Source organism: Mytilus trossulus, unplaced genomic scaffold (assembly GCF_036588685.1).
Source record: "Mytilus trossulus isolate FHL-02 unplaced genomic scaffold, PNRI_Mtr1.1.1.hap1 h1tg000085l___fragment_1__unscaffolded, whole genome shotgun sequence".
Classification (NCBI taxonomy): domain Eukaryota; kingdom Metazoa; phylum Mollusca; class Bivalvia; order Mytilida; family Mytilidae; genus Mytilus; species Mytilus trossulus.
Genome location: NW_026963295.1, coordinates 3,290,855 through 3,311,328, shown reverse-complemented (window position 1 = coordinate 3,311,328; position 20,474 = coordinate 3,290,855). Strand labels below are relative to the sequence as shown.

The window sequence follows — 20,474 nt, the reverse complement described above, 5'->3', positions numbered from 1 at the left end:
GCCTTCATATCGGCCAGTTTCTATTCTCAGAGGTGCAACACCACATCTAAATTTAGCATATGCACTCTTATATTTTCCAGGCATATTAATACATAAATATTTTTCTCTATTAAAACATTGCTTAAACATTCTATACGTTCGCAATTTACTTCTTTCATGTAGTTTATTTTAATGAATTTCTGAATTAAGTCCGAAATGCAAATTCTATTTTTTTTTTTTTATTAATTAAATCCTTAAATTTGACACAACATTCCAAACAACATAACAACCTGGGATTCAGTAAGATAAATATATAACTGAGATCACGAAAGCAAAAACACGCGGACAATACATTTTTTTTACTCTTTTTAAGTACCCTTTGTTCCCTTAAAAACTGTTCATCTGATTATATTAATAGTAAGACGAATAGCGTATCAACTTTTGCAATTAAAACTGTAGTAGTATTTTTGGTATTTAAATATCACAACTTCATATGATGTTAGTTCCACCCTTTTAAAATATTTTATGGAACGTGGACTTTTATGAGAAATGTTGTTTTGGCTAAATGCCATGCCTCTTGTAACATATGTAATTAGAGAGCCACAAATTAAAGGTCCGCAGTTACCCAGTTGAATAGGTTTGAATTATATCCGTTTCTAACAAAAAAAACTCTCGTTTCAATGACAGTAAAAAAACTTTATCAGTTAATCTCCGGTTTACTGTAGTTCATATACAAACAAATTTAGTTCTGTGTACATATGGAGTTATATTTTCTCATATTATACCTAAGTTTGTACTTCTTTTTCTTTATAATATTAAAGACGAATATAATAATTTTTTAACAAATTCTCTGAAAAAGACTATTGAAAGGTTAATAGTAAAGACTATTGTCCTGTTAATAGTATTTTTACTGGAATTTTTCGAAGGTAGTAACTTTAATACAATGTCTCAAAATATCTTCTAGTTTCTTTTGGAAAAGAAAAACACTTGTTTTACTTTGAAGGAGGACAATAACTAGTAAATCAATGTATTGTCTGCATAGCCAATAAAAAGTGTATAATATGCATTAAGCCAATGTAATTAAAAGAGTGACGAAAGATACCAGAGGGATAGTCATTCTCATAAATCGAAAATAAAGTGACAACGCCATGGCTAGAAATGAAAAAGACAAACAAACAAACAATAATACACATAATACAACATAGAAAACTAAAGAATAAGACTGTGAGACTATCAATTACTATAAGTTATATTTTATTTTCCACCCGATTAGCCATTTGGAACACAAATGTTGTTGTATCACTGTGGAAACATTTATACATTTTTAGTGAATATCAGTTCATAAAGTGTATGAATTAATTGACCAGTCAGTGCATCCAGTGTATGAACTATTATTAAATTTAGCTTCATATGTCAGTGAACTTACAACATTTGTAAGATATGAAACGTGAGTTAAATATTTTATAAAACAATTTAAGGTGGTTAACTTATATAAAAGTCGATCGTTTATCCAGAGACTGGGGTATGTAAAGGTGGTAACCTAATATAAAGGTCGAATGTTTGTTCAGCGACTGGGGATATATGTCAAGGATTTATCGTTTCTTTTGTTTCTTTACAAAAATAAATGAGGGAAGTGCATTACAACGCCAAATAAAAGTGAAGGTTCCTTTGTTATGAGTAACATCAAATTGCATTATCATGGCATCCAAATAAAGCGTGTTTTTTAAAATCTTATTCTATATCAATCACTAGAAATGAATTAAGGTCAAGTTTTAGAAAATGGCTAATGTCACAGATTTTCTTTAACATTTTACACACACTTATAGCTGGTTGAACTGCATCTAAAATTTGCAAACACAATTATAAATTGATTTCTTTTTTATGAGATATTATTGATTAAATTGTTTCAAAATAGATTCCGATGGTGTGACGTTACGCACGATACTGGTGTCACCAAACGTAACGTCGAATTACGACGTTTTCTACATGGAAAAATGAAACGTTGAAAAACGACGGCATTGAAAGACTGAATTTGATGTTTTTTTAATTCGATTGTATGTTTGTTTTGTTTATTTCCCTTTCAGTTTACGTTAATTGTTTCTTTAGTTTGTCTTTTTTTAATGTTTGTTTGTTTACTTTTTAAGAAATATACATAAGAGCAATTCAAAGACAAAATAACTCGTTCAATTTTATTCCGAATAGTCTGTTATAAACTGCTTTGCTCTGCCAGTCCAATTATTTCTTCGTGAATGGCCAAGGACAAATCAATTACGGAGTCCGTCAAAATATCATTTGTTACATATAAGACATATTTTGACACTCACAATTACATTTTTACGTTTAATTAAACTGTACGATAAAGGTCCTGTTTTTCTGTAATATAATCCACGAATAACGGTAGTTCCTTCTGGGTACTGACCCTGCCAATCGTCAGTTTCCGAACTTTTCATTTTTTTTACATGATCCTGCCTTCATTAGATAAAAGTCTTCTCCTTCATCGCACTTTTCGTTTTGTTATTGTTCAACAGGACTGCTCTGAACAGAGAACGTTTGTCCGTATCCGCTTACCCCCTGACAATCGCCTTATCGGTACTTCAAGTTTAGAAGCGAGTTTTTTCTTACATCAGTTTTCCGTCACGCTTTCACCACTTCCAGCTGCTAAAATTATGTGTTTGGTCACTAAGGAATCTTTTTATCTTTGAGCTTTTGTATGAGTCAGGACTTTTTTTAACATCAACTAAGACATATTTTGCTATTTCATCATTTTCAATTTCGTCAGGGGATTTAACAATGTTCATTTGCCTTAATTTTGCCATTGTGGGTGACTGCTTAGATTTTTTCCCCGTCAAAAGGTTTATCAAAAGTTCAGCCTTTTTTCTAGGAGTCTGAGGAAGTGCTCTCTTAAGTTTTTTCATTGCTCTGGATTTTTGCATTCTATTTGTAAAATTCGTTACATCTTCAATTTCTACAATTTCAAGATTTTCTTCACCTTTTCTTTTTTCCCTAAACCTTCTTACATTATGCAAGTTTTTTAATCTCCTAGCTTCAGCTTTTTGATTAAGTGAGTTGTGTTTTTCCCTTTGTCTTCTCTTTTTTTTACAGCAGCTATGGAATTTTTGTATTCTTTTATTCTCTCATTTTGTTTCATTTCGTAGTATGATTTATTTCTCACACTTTTTTGTTGATTTTTCCTTTCTCTATACATTTTCATTTTGTCAATTTTACCTTTTGATTTCATGATTGAACCTACAGTTACAAAATATCTTTAATTTAAAACACATCGCAAATTAAATACGTCGAATTGACGCATAAGAAAGGTGACGTTAAAAAAAGATAAATTTACGTTGAAATACGAAAAAAAACGTAGTGGACATTTTGTAAGTCTCAGAAAGTTAGAAATATTATTAATTAACTAAACGGCTATACCAATACAATGGGTACCATTTTAAAGCTTAATCCATGAGCAATCTGATAAGCATAAAGTACAAAGTGTGAAAGCTTCGCATTCTGAACTGAGATGACACAATCTAAGAAAATGTGCAAGGAAACGTTGAAAGTAGAATAAGGGGACATTTTGTAAGACTGAGAAAATATGGCTTGTTTGGTTTTCAAAACAAACACGATTTTGAGCAAACTGTTATACGTTGAAGTATAGTTTATGAGCCGTCTTTCTATATTTTTAAATAGTGTTAGTCATTTAAAATATTGCAATTATTTAGAGAAGAAACTTTTATATGCAAATCTAGTGACGTTAAATTCAAATGATTACAATGCTTACCTTTATTGTTTTCCGCCACCATTTTGCCTATTGACATGACTTTTTCGCCAAAAAAGACGTCACAATTTATTTGTTAGTTATGACGTTACTGAGTGAAATTTGGCGGAATTTATGCAATGTTTGCAATGTTTTTAAGAGATTACTAGAGTGATTACGGTAAAATTTTGTTACATCTTACAAGTTATTTTCATAACAATTTTGGTTTATACAGGCGGATTGACAAACACCCATTTTATAAAACGACTATCTAATTTAATAATGATAAAATACAATTAAAACGGAATATTTTGGTATATAATGATACAGTTTTGTTTTACTAACTGAAGTACATATTCGCCATCCAAATGTTAATACACGTCAAAGTAAGAAGTGACACCAGCATCGTGCGTAACGTCTGTATAGAATGCACACAAAATCGACGACAAACTCTTTTAAATTTGATTTTAACTCATACTTTTTGAATTTTTACTCCATAGATTTTTCTTAAAAACTTAAGTCCATGGTCAAAAAGTCCGTTTCTATGAATAAATATAACTATAAAGTCACCGATTTTTACGATGTACATTAAATCAAAATTGTGTACATTGTGAAGAAAACGTCAAAATAATCGTAACGCCATTGCGTTATATATCGTTAAACGACGATTTTCGACGTTTTTCACTACCTACAAGGGAACCGATTGAACAATACACCCCCCCCTCCCCCCCCCCCCCAAAAAAAATAAGTAGGCGACCACATGATTATTTGATATCATTAGAAGGGAAAAGTTGGTATCAACAACATATAGTTTTGAAAAAATCTAAGGAGTAAAACATGAAAATTGGATGTATTTGAGGTGAATCCGTGAACATTTTAATGTTCATCAACTTTGTACTTGTTTGGCTTTACAACTTTTTTTATATAAGCGTCACTGATGAGTCTTATGTAGACGATACGCGCGCCTGGCGAACTTAATTACAATCCTAGGCCTGATACATTTGATAACTATTTACACCACTTGGTCAATGCCACTGCTGCTTGACGTTTCGTCCCCGAGGGTATCACCAGCCTAGAAGTCAGAACGTCGGTGTTAACTTGAATATCAAGTTTGTTGTAATTGTTTTTAAATTTCCTGTTTACGAAACTGGCGTACTAAATTATAATCCTGGTACTATTGAGAACTATTTACACCACCGGGTCGATGCCAGTGCTAGTGCACTTTCGTCCCCGAGTTTATCTCCAGTCCATGGCCAGTAGTCAGCACTTCGGTGTTGACATGCATATTAATTATGTGGTCATTTTTATAAATTCCTGTTTACAAAACTTTGATTTTTTTCGAAAAACTAATGATTTTTCTTATCTCAGAAATAGATTACCTTAGCCGTACTTAGCACAATTATTTAGAATTTTGAATCCTCAATGCTCTTCAACTGTGTATTTGTTTGGCCTTAACAATTATTTTGATATGAGCGTTACTGATGAGTCGTAAGTAGACGAAATGCGTGTCTGGCATACTTAATTATGATCCTGGTACCTTTAATAACTATTTCGTCACTTTCATGTGCTTTATTTACAAATATTTACCTTATAATATGTACATGGATCGACAATAGCAACTTTGTCCTTACGTTGGGCAAAAACCCATACTGTAACGTCGTATATACCTTTTTATAATAGAATGCGATTAGTAACATTGTAGACAAAGAAAAGATAAAGGTATTCATGTTTCGATTTTCTGATATAATCAAGTTATATGCAAAGTAATACCAAAATTTGTGACATAGAGTTGAGAATGAAAATTAGGAGATAACTGTCTTGTATTCTAAGGTCCGACGTCATCAATTGGTGATTTGATGGTAGCAAGTTAAGTTTACTGGTGACGCGTTAGCATTATTCCGTAAAATACAATGATCTTATCTCCTTTCTAATGTAACTGACAGAAAACAACGTCAAATTATACATATAATGTCCGGCATACGTCGTCTGCGCTTGTATGTACATTTTCATGGCATCAACTTGATGCCATGAAAATTTATGACGTTATCCAATCAAAATGAACGTTACGATACATTAGACGATGCATTAGAATGGGGAATATGTCAAAGAGACAACAACCCAACCGAAGGTAATCAATGGGTCTTCAACGCAGCGAGAGAAAAAAACCGCACCCTAATGGATTTTTAATGTAGGTTTATTTGTCATTAATGTCATTCATATCCGTGTTCCATTTCCTTAGATCAATTCAATACACTATATTTTCAAAACTATGTATGGTTTCTGATATATTAAATTTTAATTTATGTTTGCTTTGTATGTTTCGTTGATGTCGGTTGTAAATATGTTCTTAAAGTTTTTTGTTACACGTCGTTGCTTTTTCTAGTAAGGTTGTTGGACATTTTTGATTTCGGAGGCTTACATATACGACGTTACAGTATTGGCTTTTGCCCAACGTGAGGATAAAGTTGCTAACATCGATCTACGTATTTGTAATTAGGTGGATAAATGTCTCAATGGAATAAATATCAAATATCCATGACTGTATTGTCTTACCCATATTGACTACGCTTTACGGATTAGGAACTCGTAATCAATTATTATTATTTTAATTATAATTATTATTATTATACATTGTATCTTCTTTATTGCATTATAAATAAATTTGGTGTTTTTACTGTCTTCCGATTGGTTAAAATTATTAGTTTTATTTTCAATGTTGTCAATTTTGATGGCGACACGCCCACTCTGACGTTGAGTATTCATACGCCAACATGTGTGTACGCTTGTTATTGTTAATGTAAATAATATAAAAACTCCTTTGAGCCCTATTTTTAATAGAAATTTATTTATAATGAATGGCAATGATTTATTTTGATTTTATTGAACCATAAAACTAATTTTTGACTCTTCACATTTTACATAATCCGCTTCGCGGATTATTCAATGTGAAGAGTCAAAAATTAGTTTTATGGTTCAATAAAATCAAAATAAATAATAGCCATTCATTAAATAGACAAATCAATCATTTTTTTACGAATTTGTCTGAAAAGACTATAAGTAACCGGTTTATAGTATTTTTACGGGAAATAGTCGTCAAGAATAACTATGATAAATTGTCTCTAAATATAGTAAGTTTTTAGTCCTCATAATCAGCAAAAATAGTGTAAAGTATGCAAAATATGCATTAACCCAATGGTTGACTATCAATTACTATATATGTTGTTATATATCACGTTTCCTCCGTGATTAATCACGTGAAACACATACGTAATATTATTGTATTACATCGGATTAATTTAAACATTTTTCGAAAGCCAAAATAGCCAGTAAATAGCAACTGCATACAGTATTGTGAGATTTGCCTTTTATATGCAAAGGGACTTAAAAACTAAAATTCAAGTACAAAAGGTATACATTTTTTTTAAATTGTTTATTTTGACATCACATATCATGCGAAGCGTAAAAGTTTATAATTCTAAATTATATGACGTGCTTCCTTCGCTTTTAAACAATACCATGCTCGGTATACTATAATAATATACAACTTCGCAAATTCCATTTATATTTTTTGGTGTGGCTTTCACTGTTTTTTTTAAACTTGACGTCATACAAATAAAAGCGTCAAAGGTGAAGGGTTTTCCGTTGCGCTAACTCTCCAAATTCGGATAATATTGCATTGAAATGACGTTTTGAGGTAGGTAGTTTTTCTATTATATTTCATTATTCGAACATCTTATGATTTCAGTAAGTCAACATGGCGGCTCCTTCGTTACAAAATATCAACAGTGAATTTTACTGTTGCTCACAATAGAAAAAAATAACTATAGATGGCAAATACTGAGTTTGACATTTAAAAAGAATAACACATTTTACTAACAATTAATGTTTTCGATTTATCAGAAACGGGGTCAACTAGAAATTAAATAGCTACACACACGGCATACCCACCCTCGCTTCAGGGTTTTTTAATATCTTATCATTTGTCGTAGAAGATTCGAAATAATTCACGGAATCCAAAGATATAATGTAAATTTACAAATGGCCTAGCTTACGCTAAGGATAAAATAAGAATATCACCACCCAGGCCAAGTTTAAGTTTTCAACAAATATTTGGTTTCCTTTAGTTATTTCGAAATTTAAAAACTCTAGAATAATATGCTCTTTTTAGTTTCATAAATAAAATTGATCATAACCTTTGGATCATTATAATACTATAATAAATACAGGTCATTTAGAAAACTACGCATTTTATATAAATCTTAACGCCTCTCAAGCTATGTTTGGTACGGACACTTTAAAAGAAAGGGGAAAAAAACCTCCGCCTGACAGATTTTAAACTTTTCCTATTGCAGGTTAAGATTAGATTTAAAATAAGAGCAATTCGTTCGGAGTTAGTATATTTTCACCTGTGTATAAATAGGCCGATAGATCTATATTACTAAGGGTCAAGGAAATGAATAATGTGTCTGCTAAAACAAAACGTTCGTTAGTTACAATATCGAATCGAATAATTATTATGAAAATATATAAAAAAAAAACGCATTTCCTTGTAGTTTCACCAAATCTGTCATAACTTTACATGTTTTTTTTCTCAGTATGTATAAGACGAATATGAAAAATACATAAAAATAAACGGACATGTTATGTGATTGCCAATTTGGAAACTATGCACCGAAGTTGATATGAAGTGAATGTAAGCAATAATTCACACTGAGCAACCGTATGACCCTCAACAATGAATGCACCCATACAGTGTAGAAGGGTATGACAGGCCTCGACACACCTTAGAAGTGGTAAATTATGAAAACCATTATTAAAATTTAAAGAATTTAATAAAAATCATAATAAAAACTATTAGTAGAGAGCTCTCCCACAAGCTAAATATGTCCCTTTACTGTATAATATAAGGGCATACAATACCATTTTAGACAAGGTACATTTGCACTTAGTAGATAAGCCTACAAATCTCATAGCTATAGTCACACCTGTAGTAATAACTACTCTAAATATCAGAACAACAATTTTAAATCTGCAAATTTGCGGAAGCAAATATTTGTTCTTCCCTCGCCGGGATTCGAACTCATGCTATTGTGATATCAACACATGATCAAGACAACAACGCCTGCTGTGTGTCCAGCACTACAGACCACTCAGCCACCTATACTGAACAAAAATTCAGCTTTCGGATGTCTAATCATAAAAAATGTATATATAAGAACAGCAGCGCATATTTCGAAACTGTGTATAAACCTTATTAATGTTTTTATAATTTTCATTCATTACAGCCTTTCTCATACGAATATATGCAATGGCGTCAAATGAAATTAAGAAAATAGCCGTAGTCGGAGCAGGATTGACAGGGTTAGCTGCTCTACGACGACTCTCCGAAAATAAGAATTTTAAGCTGACTTGTTTTGAGAGGAATTATGATATTGGAGGGCTTTGGCTTTACACAGACCAGACATCAAAGGATGACTATGGAAATCCAATTCATTCAGCTGTGTATAGCAATCTAAAGTAAGTTACCTCATCATATAACTCACTCCGTTCGTCTGTGTGGTTCGCTTCAAGTCAACATTTTTGGTCCAGGTCGTTTTTGATGAAGCTTGAAACATGTTACCTTGGATATTGATTAACCTAAGGTGGCCTGTTGCTAGGTGCAATTTCTGTCCCTATCAAAAATACTAGTACCTCATTTTCCAGTGGCAGTTCAAATTTCCGCGACCATTTTCCCAAATGGCCTCAATTGTTACAAGACCTACCATGCTCTCGTCCTGAATATGCATGAAATATTTGCCACTAAGCAACCAACAATAAACCAATCAATCAATCCTATGATATAAACTTTCCCATATAATACCAAATTAGAGTTTTGATCCTCATTTCATGGTCCACTGAACACAGAAAATGATGGTGCAAGTGGGCATCCATAAAATACGAAAAAAATCTTGTTTTTGTGTCAAGGAATGGCTTAGACGTTTACTATCTTTTCGAAATAACCTCAAATATGTGGTGCACAGTTTCAGATAACTGGCTACGCTGGTTAATCGGTTTTCACCACATTTTTAAATTAGTTCTTTATAGTTGGAATACATGTTACAGTCATTTCTTATAATAAAATTTAAAATTCTTATTACAGTCATTCATTAAAGTAGCTTGTGTGTCTTTCTCCATATTGGACTTTAACATAGAAGATAACAATCGGTCTAGATATTTAAAATGAAAATATGCAAATTTCGATAGTAGTATGTAATTCAAGTGTAAGACTTTTAATTTTGATATAGAAAATTGTGTGTTATATCCTATTTACAGAAAGAAGATTTTTGTTTACAGCGGATTCCGTTGATTGTGTATTGAAATGTAATATCTTTGGTTAGCTTGCTTGTTAGCTGAACCGTGAAGTCATTATTAGGTCAGGTATCATATACCACCCTCCTTTTGAAGTAGCATATTCCAACAGACAGATCAATTGGTTTTCTGTTGGACTAGTCTATTCTTAAAGTAGGATAGTTTACCTAACCTAACAATGACTTCACGGTTCGGCTTACAAGCAAGCTAACCAAAAATATTACCTTTTGCTACACACTTAATGGAATCTGCTGTGATTCATTTTTTAAACTTTGCCTCACAGCAGGATATGACTAACATTAAGTAACTTTTATAATATAATGTGTAGTGAATTTACATATTAAATTATGCGGCATCTTAAAGTATATTATTAGAACTATCTTCTCATATTTTATCTTAATAACATATTATGTTGTAGTTTCTTTTTATCAAACAAAAAAGAGTTATCCATGCATGATCCTTACAAAATCTAACAATTTTGCACATTTTGCAGCGTAAAAAAAAGTTCGGTGACCCATATGCTTCATCATATTTTTTTTTTTGGGGGGGGGGGACCGCTTGATATCAACTTTTGACAAATTATAAGAATATTTTTTTTCTCATTTTATTTTAAATCCCTATTTACCTCAAATAAAACATATTTTGATTAAGGAATGACTGTTATACTTTTTCTGTCTATGAAGAAATAACATAAAAAAATTAGTGCACACTGACTAACGCGCGTAGCGGGTTATTTAACAGTGTGCACCACATGTTATTTTGAATAGACAGAAAAAATATTACAGTCATTACTTATAATTTAATTATTAAACCGTAGAAAACCATGAAAAAACGTTGATGACGTCACGGTCACATGACTAAAGTATGTCTATGGGCTCATAACAAAATAACGTCAGCCAATCAGAAGACGCGTTACATCCAAAATTGAATTATTCATTATAAATTATTCCAGAACGAACATACCAAAACAGTTGATGGAGATTGATGGTTTCCCAATGGACGGCTATCCATCTTTTCCAAGTCGAACTGAGATGTTAGCGTATCTGAACAAAGTTGTCGATCAATGTGGTATCCGAAAATATATTAAGGTAAACAAAGATGCAAATTTTAATATCAAAGAACTTTTAATTTAAAATGCCTTTATATGAAAAATGTGAAATATGATGGATATTGATATTCTACTCCTGCATGTTATCTTTTTAAAGAATTTGTACTGCGGTGGATTTTTATACTACCGCACAGCGGGTATGAAATTTCGTGATTTTTACTGAAATAATTTTAGCAGATTCAACACTTTTATCAATACTTTTGCATGGGCACTGTTAAATTGGCGGAATTTATTTTGGTGATTTTTTCATCCGCGAAAATGTACAACCCTTGAAAAAAATCTATACAGGGAAATACATGAATTGTCCCAATTTCTTTTATCAAAGTAAAGAGGAGAATGGTCTTTACATACATCGTACTATCTAAGTTGATAGATGTTAAAAGCGAAACCATTCTATTAGAGGGAGTGAAAAAAATATGTCTCTCCTCTAGGTCATTGTGTAGTCGTTATTGGCCACTGATCCCTGTATTTTTTTTTATTTCCAAAGTTTAACATGGATGTTAAACAAGTTAAACCTGCCAACCCAAGTTCAAGAGATACCAAATGGTTGCTGTCTTACGGAGATATCAGAAAGAAGAGCGATAGTCATACGGAAGAGTTTGATGATGTTATTGTGTGTCTTGGGTAAGTTATATATTAAGATTTTTTTTCCGACGTAGTCGGTATAGTTTCGGTTTGTGCCCTTTGAACTTAAGGGCGCTTAACTATGACAACAGAATACGCATGTTCGAAAATCCCTCCTGTGATTGGACAAAATGCTGTGATGGTGGGTGATTTGGTTGTGTTTGAAGAAACGTCTCGTTAATTATATCGTGATGGAAAGCAAGTGAAAAACTATAAATATTTGAACTAGATCTTACAAAGATTTATATTTTTACTAAAATAATTGTTTCTCCAATAGCTCTTTGCATCCATGGCAGCTGTTTATTCGGGACAATTATATAATTTTTAATGTAAACTTTGTTGTCCGATAGACATGACCTTTAAACGCACCTACGCATATGAGATTTCCTGTTTTTTTGTGAATATAAACAGAAAGATGCGAGGGCCGGGAATACTGAACACAAACAAAGAAAACGTTATTTAAATGATAAATCACTTATTTAGATATAACTGAAATATTCACAAAACAATTTGAAACTAGATCGGATATCTTTTTTAAAGATAGTTCTTGTTTTCATGTATTTTTTTTCTTATGACTATTTTTTATTATATCAGCTAATATAAAGACATTTAAAAGCAGAGTCTACTACCTAACTTTCACAAACCATAACATGTGGTTTAAGGGTTTAATATAAAGAACAGTGAGGTTGGGTAAGTGGGGCATGGGTTGAAATGATAAATAATTTCATTAAATAAGTTATAGCCTTGTGAAAATGTTTAGGAGTAATTTGATTTAATTTAATTTAAATTCTAAAATTAAAATGATAAAAGTCCATCCGCGATGTCATCTGAGATTCTCTTCTTCAATGCAGGTTATGACATGTACTTCTTTCACACAGGTTGACTGGTGCGGCATGATCATTAAACGTGAGACATATGGAATAAATAACCATAATATTGGCGGATCCAGGGGAGGGTTCCGGGGGTTGGAACCCCCCTTTTTGGGACCAGCAATGCATTTGAATGGCGACATATAGCTGGACCCCCCTTTTTTGTCCTGGGTTGGAAACCCCACTTTTTGAAATGGCTAGATCCGCCCCTGCATAATGCATTTCTTTTTGGTATAATTTTAGTGTTTGTTTAGGAAATAACAACTGCCGATACCCCCCGTATGTGTATGTAATGCACATATGGAATACCATTATCACGAAAAGTTTTATATGATTTGGCATATTATGTTGCTACACTCTTATTTGAGACATGTTCTGATGTTTTTTCTGTAGAAATTGTTCAACTCCAAATTATCCAACCATCGATGGAGAACAGGACTTTGAAGGTTTTGTGCTTCACAGTATACGGTACAGACATCCAGAATGTTTTGCCGGGCAGACAGTTGCCGTTTTGGGAGCACATTACTCAGGAATAGACATAAGTTTTGATCTTTCTAAGTGTGCCAAAAAGGTATGTTTTATCGTTTCATAAAACGTTTTTGAATCATCTGTTCTTTTACAAATAATAACCATACACAATTGTTTATCTTGTTCAAGTTTAAAAACAAACGTGTTTTATCGTAGCTACATAATACATATGCAATGTTTAACGTCTACATCTTTTAAAACAAAACAAAAAAGGCAATGGTACAATGTATTTACGTTAAAGAACATGTACAAATCTGGAATGCACACATTTTTACAAAATAACCCATACTGCATTTGTTTATAAGTAATTTGATAATGAAAATATTTTTTTGTTTTGTTGCAATTTATAAGTAATAAGAATTATTTGTATTGTTTCCCCTGAAGGTCCTTGAGCTAGTTCAGATATGAAAGAGCATGTTCAAACAATAATATAAAAGGAAATTCAAGGTACTATTATAATGTATTTGTATTGACTGGTGTCTTTAATTCTAAAGTACAATTAATGCCACGTACGAACGATAATGTTAAAAATTTCCTGATGCATAATATGTCATAATTTTGATATATTTTGAAGGTGTATTTGTGTCACAGAGGACCAAAGTTAGAAACACGTTTGCCGGAAAACATCGTTCAGAAGACGTCCGGTTTTAAACGATACACACCCTTCTCTGTAGTTCTGGAAAACGGTGAGGAACTACCAGTTGACACAGTCATATATGCCACTGGGTACAAATACAACTTCTCCATTCTACCGGAAGGGTTACTAAAACTTGGCAAGGGTAACCTCATCTGCAACCTATTCAAATATATTCTTACACCAAACTATTCTACGATTTTCTTCATGGGCATCGTAAGAGAAGTTGCATTCTTTCCTACAAGCGAGTATCAAGCTTTGTTCATAAAATCTGTATTAGAAGGGTCGGCTAATCTACCGGATCAAGAAGAAATGAACCGAATAATATCGAAGGATTCCGAACGTGTAATAGGAGGAGATAACCAGTGGGAATGGATAAAGGAACTTTCGGATATTTCTGGTAAATCTAAAGCACTTCCGCTTGTTATGAAAAAAATATGGGATTACCATTTTGATATTTGGGGAAAAGATTTTGCAAAATGTCGATCATTGGTGTACAAAGCAACAGGTCCAGATTCTTTTGTTCTTGTTTAAGATTTCATTTTTTTTAATGACAGCTCTACATGACTTCTATATGCTTACACTCAAAATAAAAATGTATCTGATATTTAACAAATGTTTATTGAAAATTAATACATATATATAGACAAAAAAATCATGCTTTATTTATGTTATATACAAGTGGAACCTTGCCACGGTGAATAAAAAGTTAATCGAACTTGATTTTATGTTTCTACATCCTATTTGCTGTTTTCATCCGACAGCACCACTTCTAGTGAACATGAGATCCTTCGTCATTCCTGGCCTGATTTCTTAACAAAAGATTCAATATCTATTTTACGTTAAGATTGTAGTTTCGATTTGTCCTACTTTTTTCAATTAAAAATACAGTAAAAACAATATGTTTGTTTTTTCGTATAAAGAATGATTAAGTACTAAATAAAACAATCTCGTGACAGATAACGTTCATACATAGAAAAGCAAAGAACAGGTGCACCAGACAGACTATCTCCGGTATTATACCTTAAAAAATACAAGATTTGTACCATAAACTGGTTTGGGAAAAAGACAACTATTGGATTGCCAGTATGGGAATGGCAACATTTTTCAGTATTCTTTTTATAGAACAAACGACCCTTTTTAAATAGATATATTGCATTCACTATTCATTGCATATAAATACATATACATAATTACTTTAAATATCAGCACAACAATGTTTTATGTGTAAATTTGAGGAAGAAAATAACTGTTTTGCCTCACCGGGATCAATATTTGTGTAGTGTCCAGTGGCAAATATTTCATACATTTCTGAACGAAAACGAATGATCAAAACTAAGATAAGGTAACGAATTAAGGTACATACTCAAAAGTGGATGTTCTGTGGGTTGGAACCCCCTTTATTGATGATAAATGTTTTGAATGAGGATATATGATTGGAACTACCCCTTTTATACTGAGTTGAGAACCCCCTTTAAAAACAAAGGCTGGATCCGTCCATCTTTAAAATGTAACAATTTATAGATAATATTTTTATCTTATTTGATACTAAGTTGAATTATAAAAATCGACGAGTTTTAAAATTTTACAGTTCACTCAATAATATTGAAAATGCTCTTAACAATTAACTTAAATTTTACAACATTACATGTTTAGTAACATGCATTACGGACCAATCAACACTGAAAGCGCGATATCTAAAATGGTTTACCCTTACACATTAAAATCATCATACATGTATATCAATTTTTTTAATGCCATTCAAAACAAATGGCTTTACAAGTCGGGTGTTTTAAGTTCTTATCGTTCATTCGTCAATGAATTGTTTATCGTGCGTTCATCAATCAACGTGTGTTTATCGTGCGTTCATCATTCAACGTGTGTTTATCGTGCGTTTATCATTCAACGTGTGTGTATCGTGCGTTCATCATTCAACGTCGTGTGTGTATCGTGCGTTCATCATTCGTCATTTATTTTTCGTTAAATTTCCGTGTAACACGCATCGTTCATCGTGTATGAATCGTGGATTCATCGTGCTTCAGCGTACAATCACTGTGCATGTATCGTCCGTGCGTGTGTTTCGTGTGTGTGATCAGTTTGAATTTCAATTGGTTTTAAAAACATTAAATACTGTAATAAAAAGAATATGTGGTATGCTTGCCAATGAAACGACTTTCTACAAGAGAAGAAATGACATGAAAAGTAACAACTATAGTATTCAGAGAAGATGTGGTATGATTGCCAATGAGACAACTCTTTACAAGCGACCAAATGACACAAAGTTAACAATTTTAGGTACAGCCTTTCTACAAAGACCAAATCCCATTACACATTGTCAACTATAAAACGAGCAAAAATAACAAATTAGAACAATTCAATCGAGAAAATCAACGGCCTCGAGCTCATTAATGTACACAAAAAAAATGAACGAAAAACAAAAATGTAGCACAGGAAAAAACGACAACCGCTGAATTACAAGCCTCCTGATACATACCTCCTGGGATAGACACATGCATACATACATCATGAGGCGGTGATTTACATGTTCGCCAGATTCTATATTCCTCCGCTTACCTGGATTAGTGGTGTTACAGTACGACATAAGAACGAACTTTAAAAATAAGTTGAACAAGTCTCAACTAGTCAGATGGACACAAATAGAATTCATCTAACGAACAAAATAGAGTGGACGTGGCCAGGTACTTGTATATAGTATATACCAATAACAAGAACACTACATGTATATAGAGATCTGAGGAGATATAGACAAAACATATGCCGCATTATCAGCTATAAAAGAAGAACGAAGGTTACCAGATATCTCAAGACAATGAAACTCATAAATCGAAAATAAACTGACAACGCCATGGCTAAGTAAGAAAAAGACAAACAATAGTACATAAAACACGGCATAGAAAAATAAAGACGAAGCAACACGAATCCCACTAAAAATTAATGTCCTTTTAGGTGCTCTGGGGTGGGGGTTAATCAAATCATGCTCCACATGTTGCACGCGTCGTGTTGCTCCTGTAAATACAATTTTATTACTACCACTGGGTCAATGCCTCTGCTGGTGGACTATTAGTCCCCGAGGGCATCACCAGCCCAGTAGCCAGTACTTTGGTACTGGCATGAAAATATGCATTTTTTTGTGTTATTAAAATTTGCTGTTACAAAATGATAGAAATTATTATAAATCAAGGAATGTATCTCCCTAATGCAAAACTCTGATTCTTTTCACGGATTTGGCTATACTTTTTAGACCTTTTGGATTAAAGCTCTTTATCTTTTATATAAGCTTTGGATTTCAAATATTTTGGCCACGAGCATCAATGAAGAGACATGTATTGTCGAAATGTGAATCTGGTGCAAGAAAATTGGTACCGTTAATTTTATAACAAACCCGGTTAATGTCTTATTTGTTAGGTCATATTCGTGAAATGGAAACGGGATTGTAGTTGCGACATAAGGAACATATCCGTTCTCATCTGTGAAATGGATATTCCATAACGGTCAACCAACTCGTGATGGCGTTCAAAACTGAAAAATGTAACACAAATTCAAACAGGAAAACTAAAGGCGCGATTTAAGTAAAAAAATAAACGCAAATCAAATATGAGACGTAGCAACGAAAGACAACCACTGACTTACACAGTTTCTGACAGGAACATACATCATATTAAGGAGTGAAACTAGTTTGAAGGCGGGAACCTCCTCTAACATGGAAAAGTTGTGTAATAATATATTTTCTATATATATATATATTAGAAATCCTTGTACATGTATGTTACATCAGGCTTCTGTGCAAATGTGTTCTCTGTTACTGAAAGACTGACGTAATGAAACAGTGGAACCATGGAAGAGTGCTTACAAAGATATTATCTGACTATATATATATAGATAATTACATATTATAGCAATTTTACTTTTGAATATAAAATAAGCCTGGCATACATAAGTCAGAATATTCCGAAACATTGGTACCGATAATATAATCTTTATCGGTTTACTGATAATACAGGTTTAATCAAAGTTATAATTCCGTATTTATTCTGGAGTCCCCCCCCCCTTTTTTCTTTCCATTCTGAACTTTGACCGTGAATGTCACGTGACTTTAGCGTATTGTGACGTCACTTCCAAATTTTCTAACGTTTGAACGGGACGCTTATTCAATCCCACCCACCTACCCCGACAATCTCTTATTTTGTATTATTAGCTCACCTGGCCTAAATGGCCCAGTGAGCTTTTCTCTTCACTATATTTTACCCGGCCAACCAACCAAGATGGCCGCCATGGCTAAAATTGGAACATGGGGTAAAATGCAGTTTTTGGCTTATAACTCAAAAACCAAAGAATTTAGAGCAAATCTGACATGAGTAAAATTGTTTATCAGGTCAAGATCTATCTGCCCTGAAATTTTTAGATGAATCAGACAACCCATTGTTGGGTTGCTGCCCCTAAATTGGTAATTTTAAGGAAATTTTACTGTTTTTGGTTATTATCTTGAATATAATTATAGATGGAGATGAACTGGAAACAGCAATAATGTTCAGCAAAGTAAGATTTACAAATAAGTCAACATGATCAAAATGGTCAGTTGACCCCTTAAGGAGTTATTGCCCTTTATAGTCAATGTTTAACCTTTTTTCGTAAATCTCCATGATCTTTTACAAAAATCTTCTCCTCTGAAACTACCGGGCCAAATTCATCCAAACTTGGCCACAACCATCATTGATGTATCTAGTAAAAAATTGTGTTTTTTTTACCCGGCCAACCAACCAAGATGGCCGCTACGGCTAAAAATAGAACATGGAGGTTAAATGCAGTTTTTGGTTATTACTCAAAAACCAAAGCATTTAGAGCAAATCTGACAATGGGTAAAATTGTTTATCTGGTCAAGATCTATCTGCCCAGTAATTTTAAGATGAATGGAACAACCCGTTGTTGGGTTGCTGCCCCTGAATTGGTAATTTTAAGAAAATTTTGCAGTTCTTGGATATTATCTTGAATATTATTATGGATAGAGATAAACTGTAAACAGCAAAAATGTTCAGCAAAGTAAGATTTACAAATAAGTCAACAGGACCAAAATGGTCAGTTGACTCCTTTATGAGTTATTGCCCTTTATAGTCAATTTTTAACCATTTTTCGTAAATCTTAGTTAACTTTTACAAAAACTTCTTCTCTGAAACTACTGGACCAAATTTTACCAAACAAAGCCAAAATCATGATAAGGCTATCTAGTTTTAAAATTGTGTTTTGTGACCGGGCAAACCAACCTAGATGGCCGCTACGGCTAAAAATAGAACATAGGGGTAAAATGCAGTTTTTGGCTTATAGCTCAAAAACCAAAGAATTTAGAGCAAATTTGACAATGGGTAAAATTGTTTATCTGGTCAAGATCTATCTGCCCTGAAATTTTTAGATGAATCGGACAACTTGTTGTTAGGTTGCTGCCCATAAATTGGTAATTTTAAGGAAATTTTGCTGTTTTGGGTTATTATCTTGAATATTATTATAGATAGAGATAAACTGTAAACAGCAATAATGTACAGCAATTTAAGACTCAAAAATAAGTCAAATGACCAAAATGGTCAATTGACCCCCTAAGAAGTTATTGTCCTTTATAATCAATTTTTAACAATTTTCATAAAATTTGTAAATTTTTACTAACATTTTCAACTACATGGACAAGTTCATTATAGATATAGATAATTGTAAGCAGCAAGAATGTTCAGTAAAGTAAGATGTACAAACACATCACAATCACCTAAACACAATTTTGTCATGAACTGTCTGCTTCCTTTGTTTAATTCACATATGCCAAGGTGAGCGACTCTTTAGAGCCTCTATTTTTTTCTGCTGTTATTTTTAATAGTTTTTTTTATAAACGGGTTTCTCTTGTTTACCAGAGCGGCCGGTTCATCATTGTTATCAGTTTTGAATTTTATCCTCCGAGTACCGTGGAAACGTTAATTTTATTCAAGTTATGGCCTAGCGTCAGTGTGGGGTCGTGCTCCTCGTTTACTCTAATTTTCCTTAGAAGAACTTTTGTTTCTTCTGTTACAAGAAGAACACCCCTACTTGCCAATATTAAAAATACCGGCGGTTTGTATCGTCTTGCCAAACCTCGTTTACTGTATTTTCCCTGTGGCCGATTTTATTCCACTTAACATTTCTTGAATTATTTAGTTTAAGGGGTTACCTATGAGACAACTCAATTCAAATTCAAATTCTTTATTAAAGTTGAGCCCATCAGTATAAAATTGTACAAATAACGTTGGTATTCGCATCTAAAGGTTACCGTACAATCTTCAACAATGAGCAAAACATTTACCTTATGCGGTCGGTTTTATTCTGCACATTATTTCTTGAATTATTTTAATCTTTAATTAATATTATCAAATCCACATGTACAGTTGAATAGCCTTAGGATCGAGATATAAAATAAAAAAAAAACCTCATTTTTGGAATTGGAATTAGACATGTTAGAGGACAGAAGACTATCATGCCAATATGTCTTGTTCAATGAAATGGATGCATTTTTTTTAATTAAATAGTTGAATGCCACATGTGAAGCAGTATCTGCGCATTTGTTTTGAGTACCTGAAATCAACCCCAGTTTTAGAC

The 20,474-nt window shown here is 32.7% G+C and overlaps 1 protein-coding gene across 3 annotated transcripts; it reads left to right on the top strand.

Moving 5' to 3' along the window:
* The first annotated feature begins 1,306 nt into the window (after positions 1 to 1,306).
* Positions 1,307 to 14,689, top strand: LOC134699785 (uncharacterized). Of its 3 annotated transcripts, none has more exons than XM_063561200.1 (6): positions 1,307 to 1,426; positions 9,019 to 9,250; positions 11,034 to 11,169; positions 11,677 to 11,813; positions 13,076 to 13,253; positions 13,785 to 14,689. In XM_063561200.1, exons 1-6 carry the CDS (start codon positions 1,420 to 1,422, stop codon positions 14,376 to 14,378), a joined length of 1,284 nt encoding a protein of 427 aa, XP_063417270.1. In that variant the 5' UTR covers positions 1,307 to 1,419; the 3' UTR covers positions 14,379 to 14,689. The 3 variants fall into 3 exon arrangements, with proteins under 3 accessions (XP_063417270.1, XP_063417271.1, XP_063417272.1); XM_063561201.1 differs by lacking the exon at positions 1,307 to 1,426 and adding an exon at positions 7,009 to 7,141 and having other exon boundaries at positions 13,785 to 14,687; XM_063561202.1 differs by lacking the exon at positions 1,307 to 1,426 and adding an exon at positions 7,302 to 7,427 and having other exon boundaries at positions 13,785 to 14,688.
* The last annotated feature ends 5,785 nt before the right edge of the window (positions 14,690 to 20,474 follow it).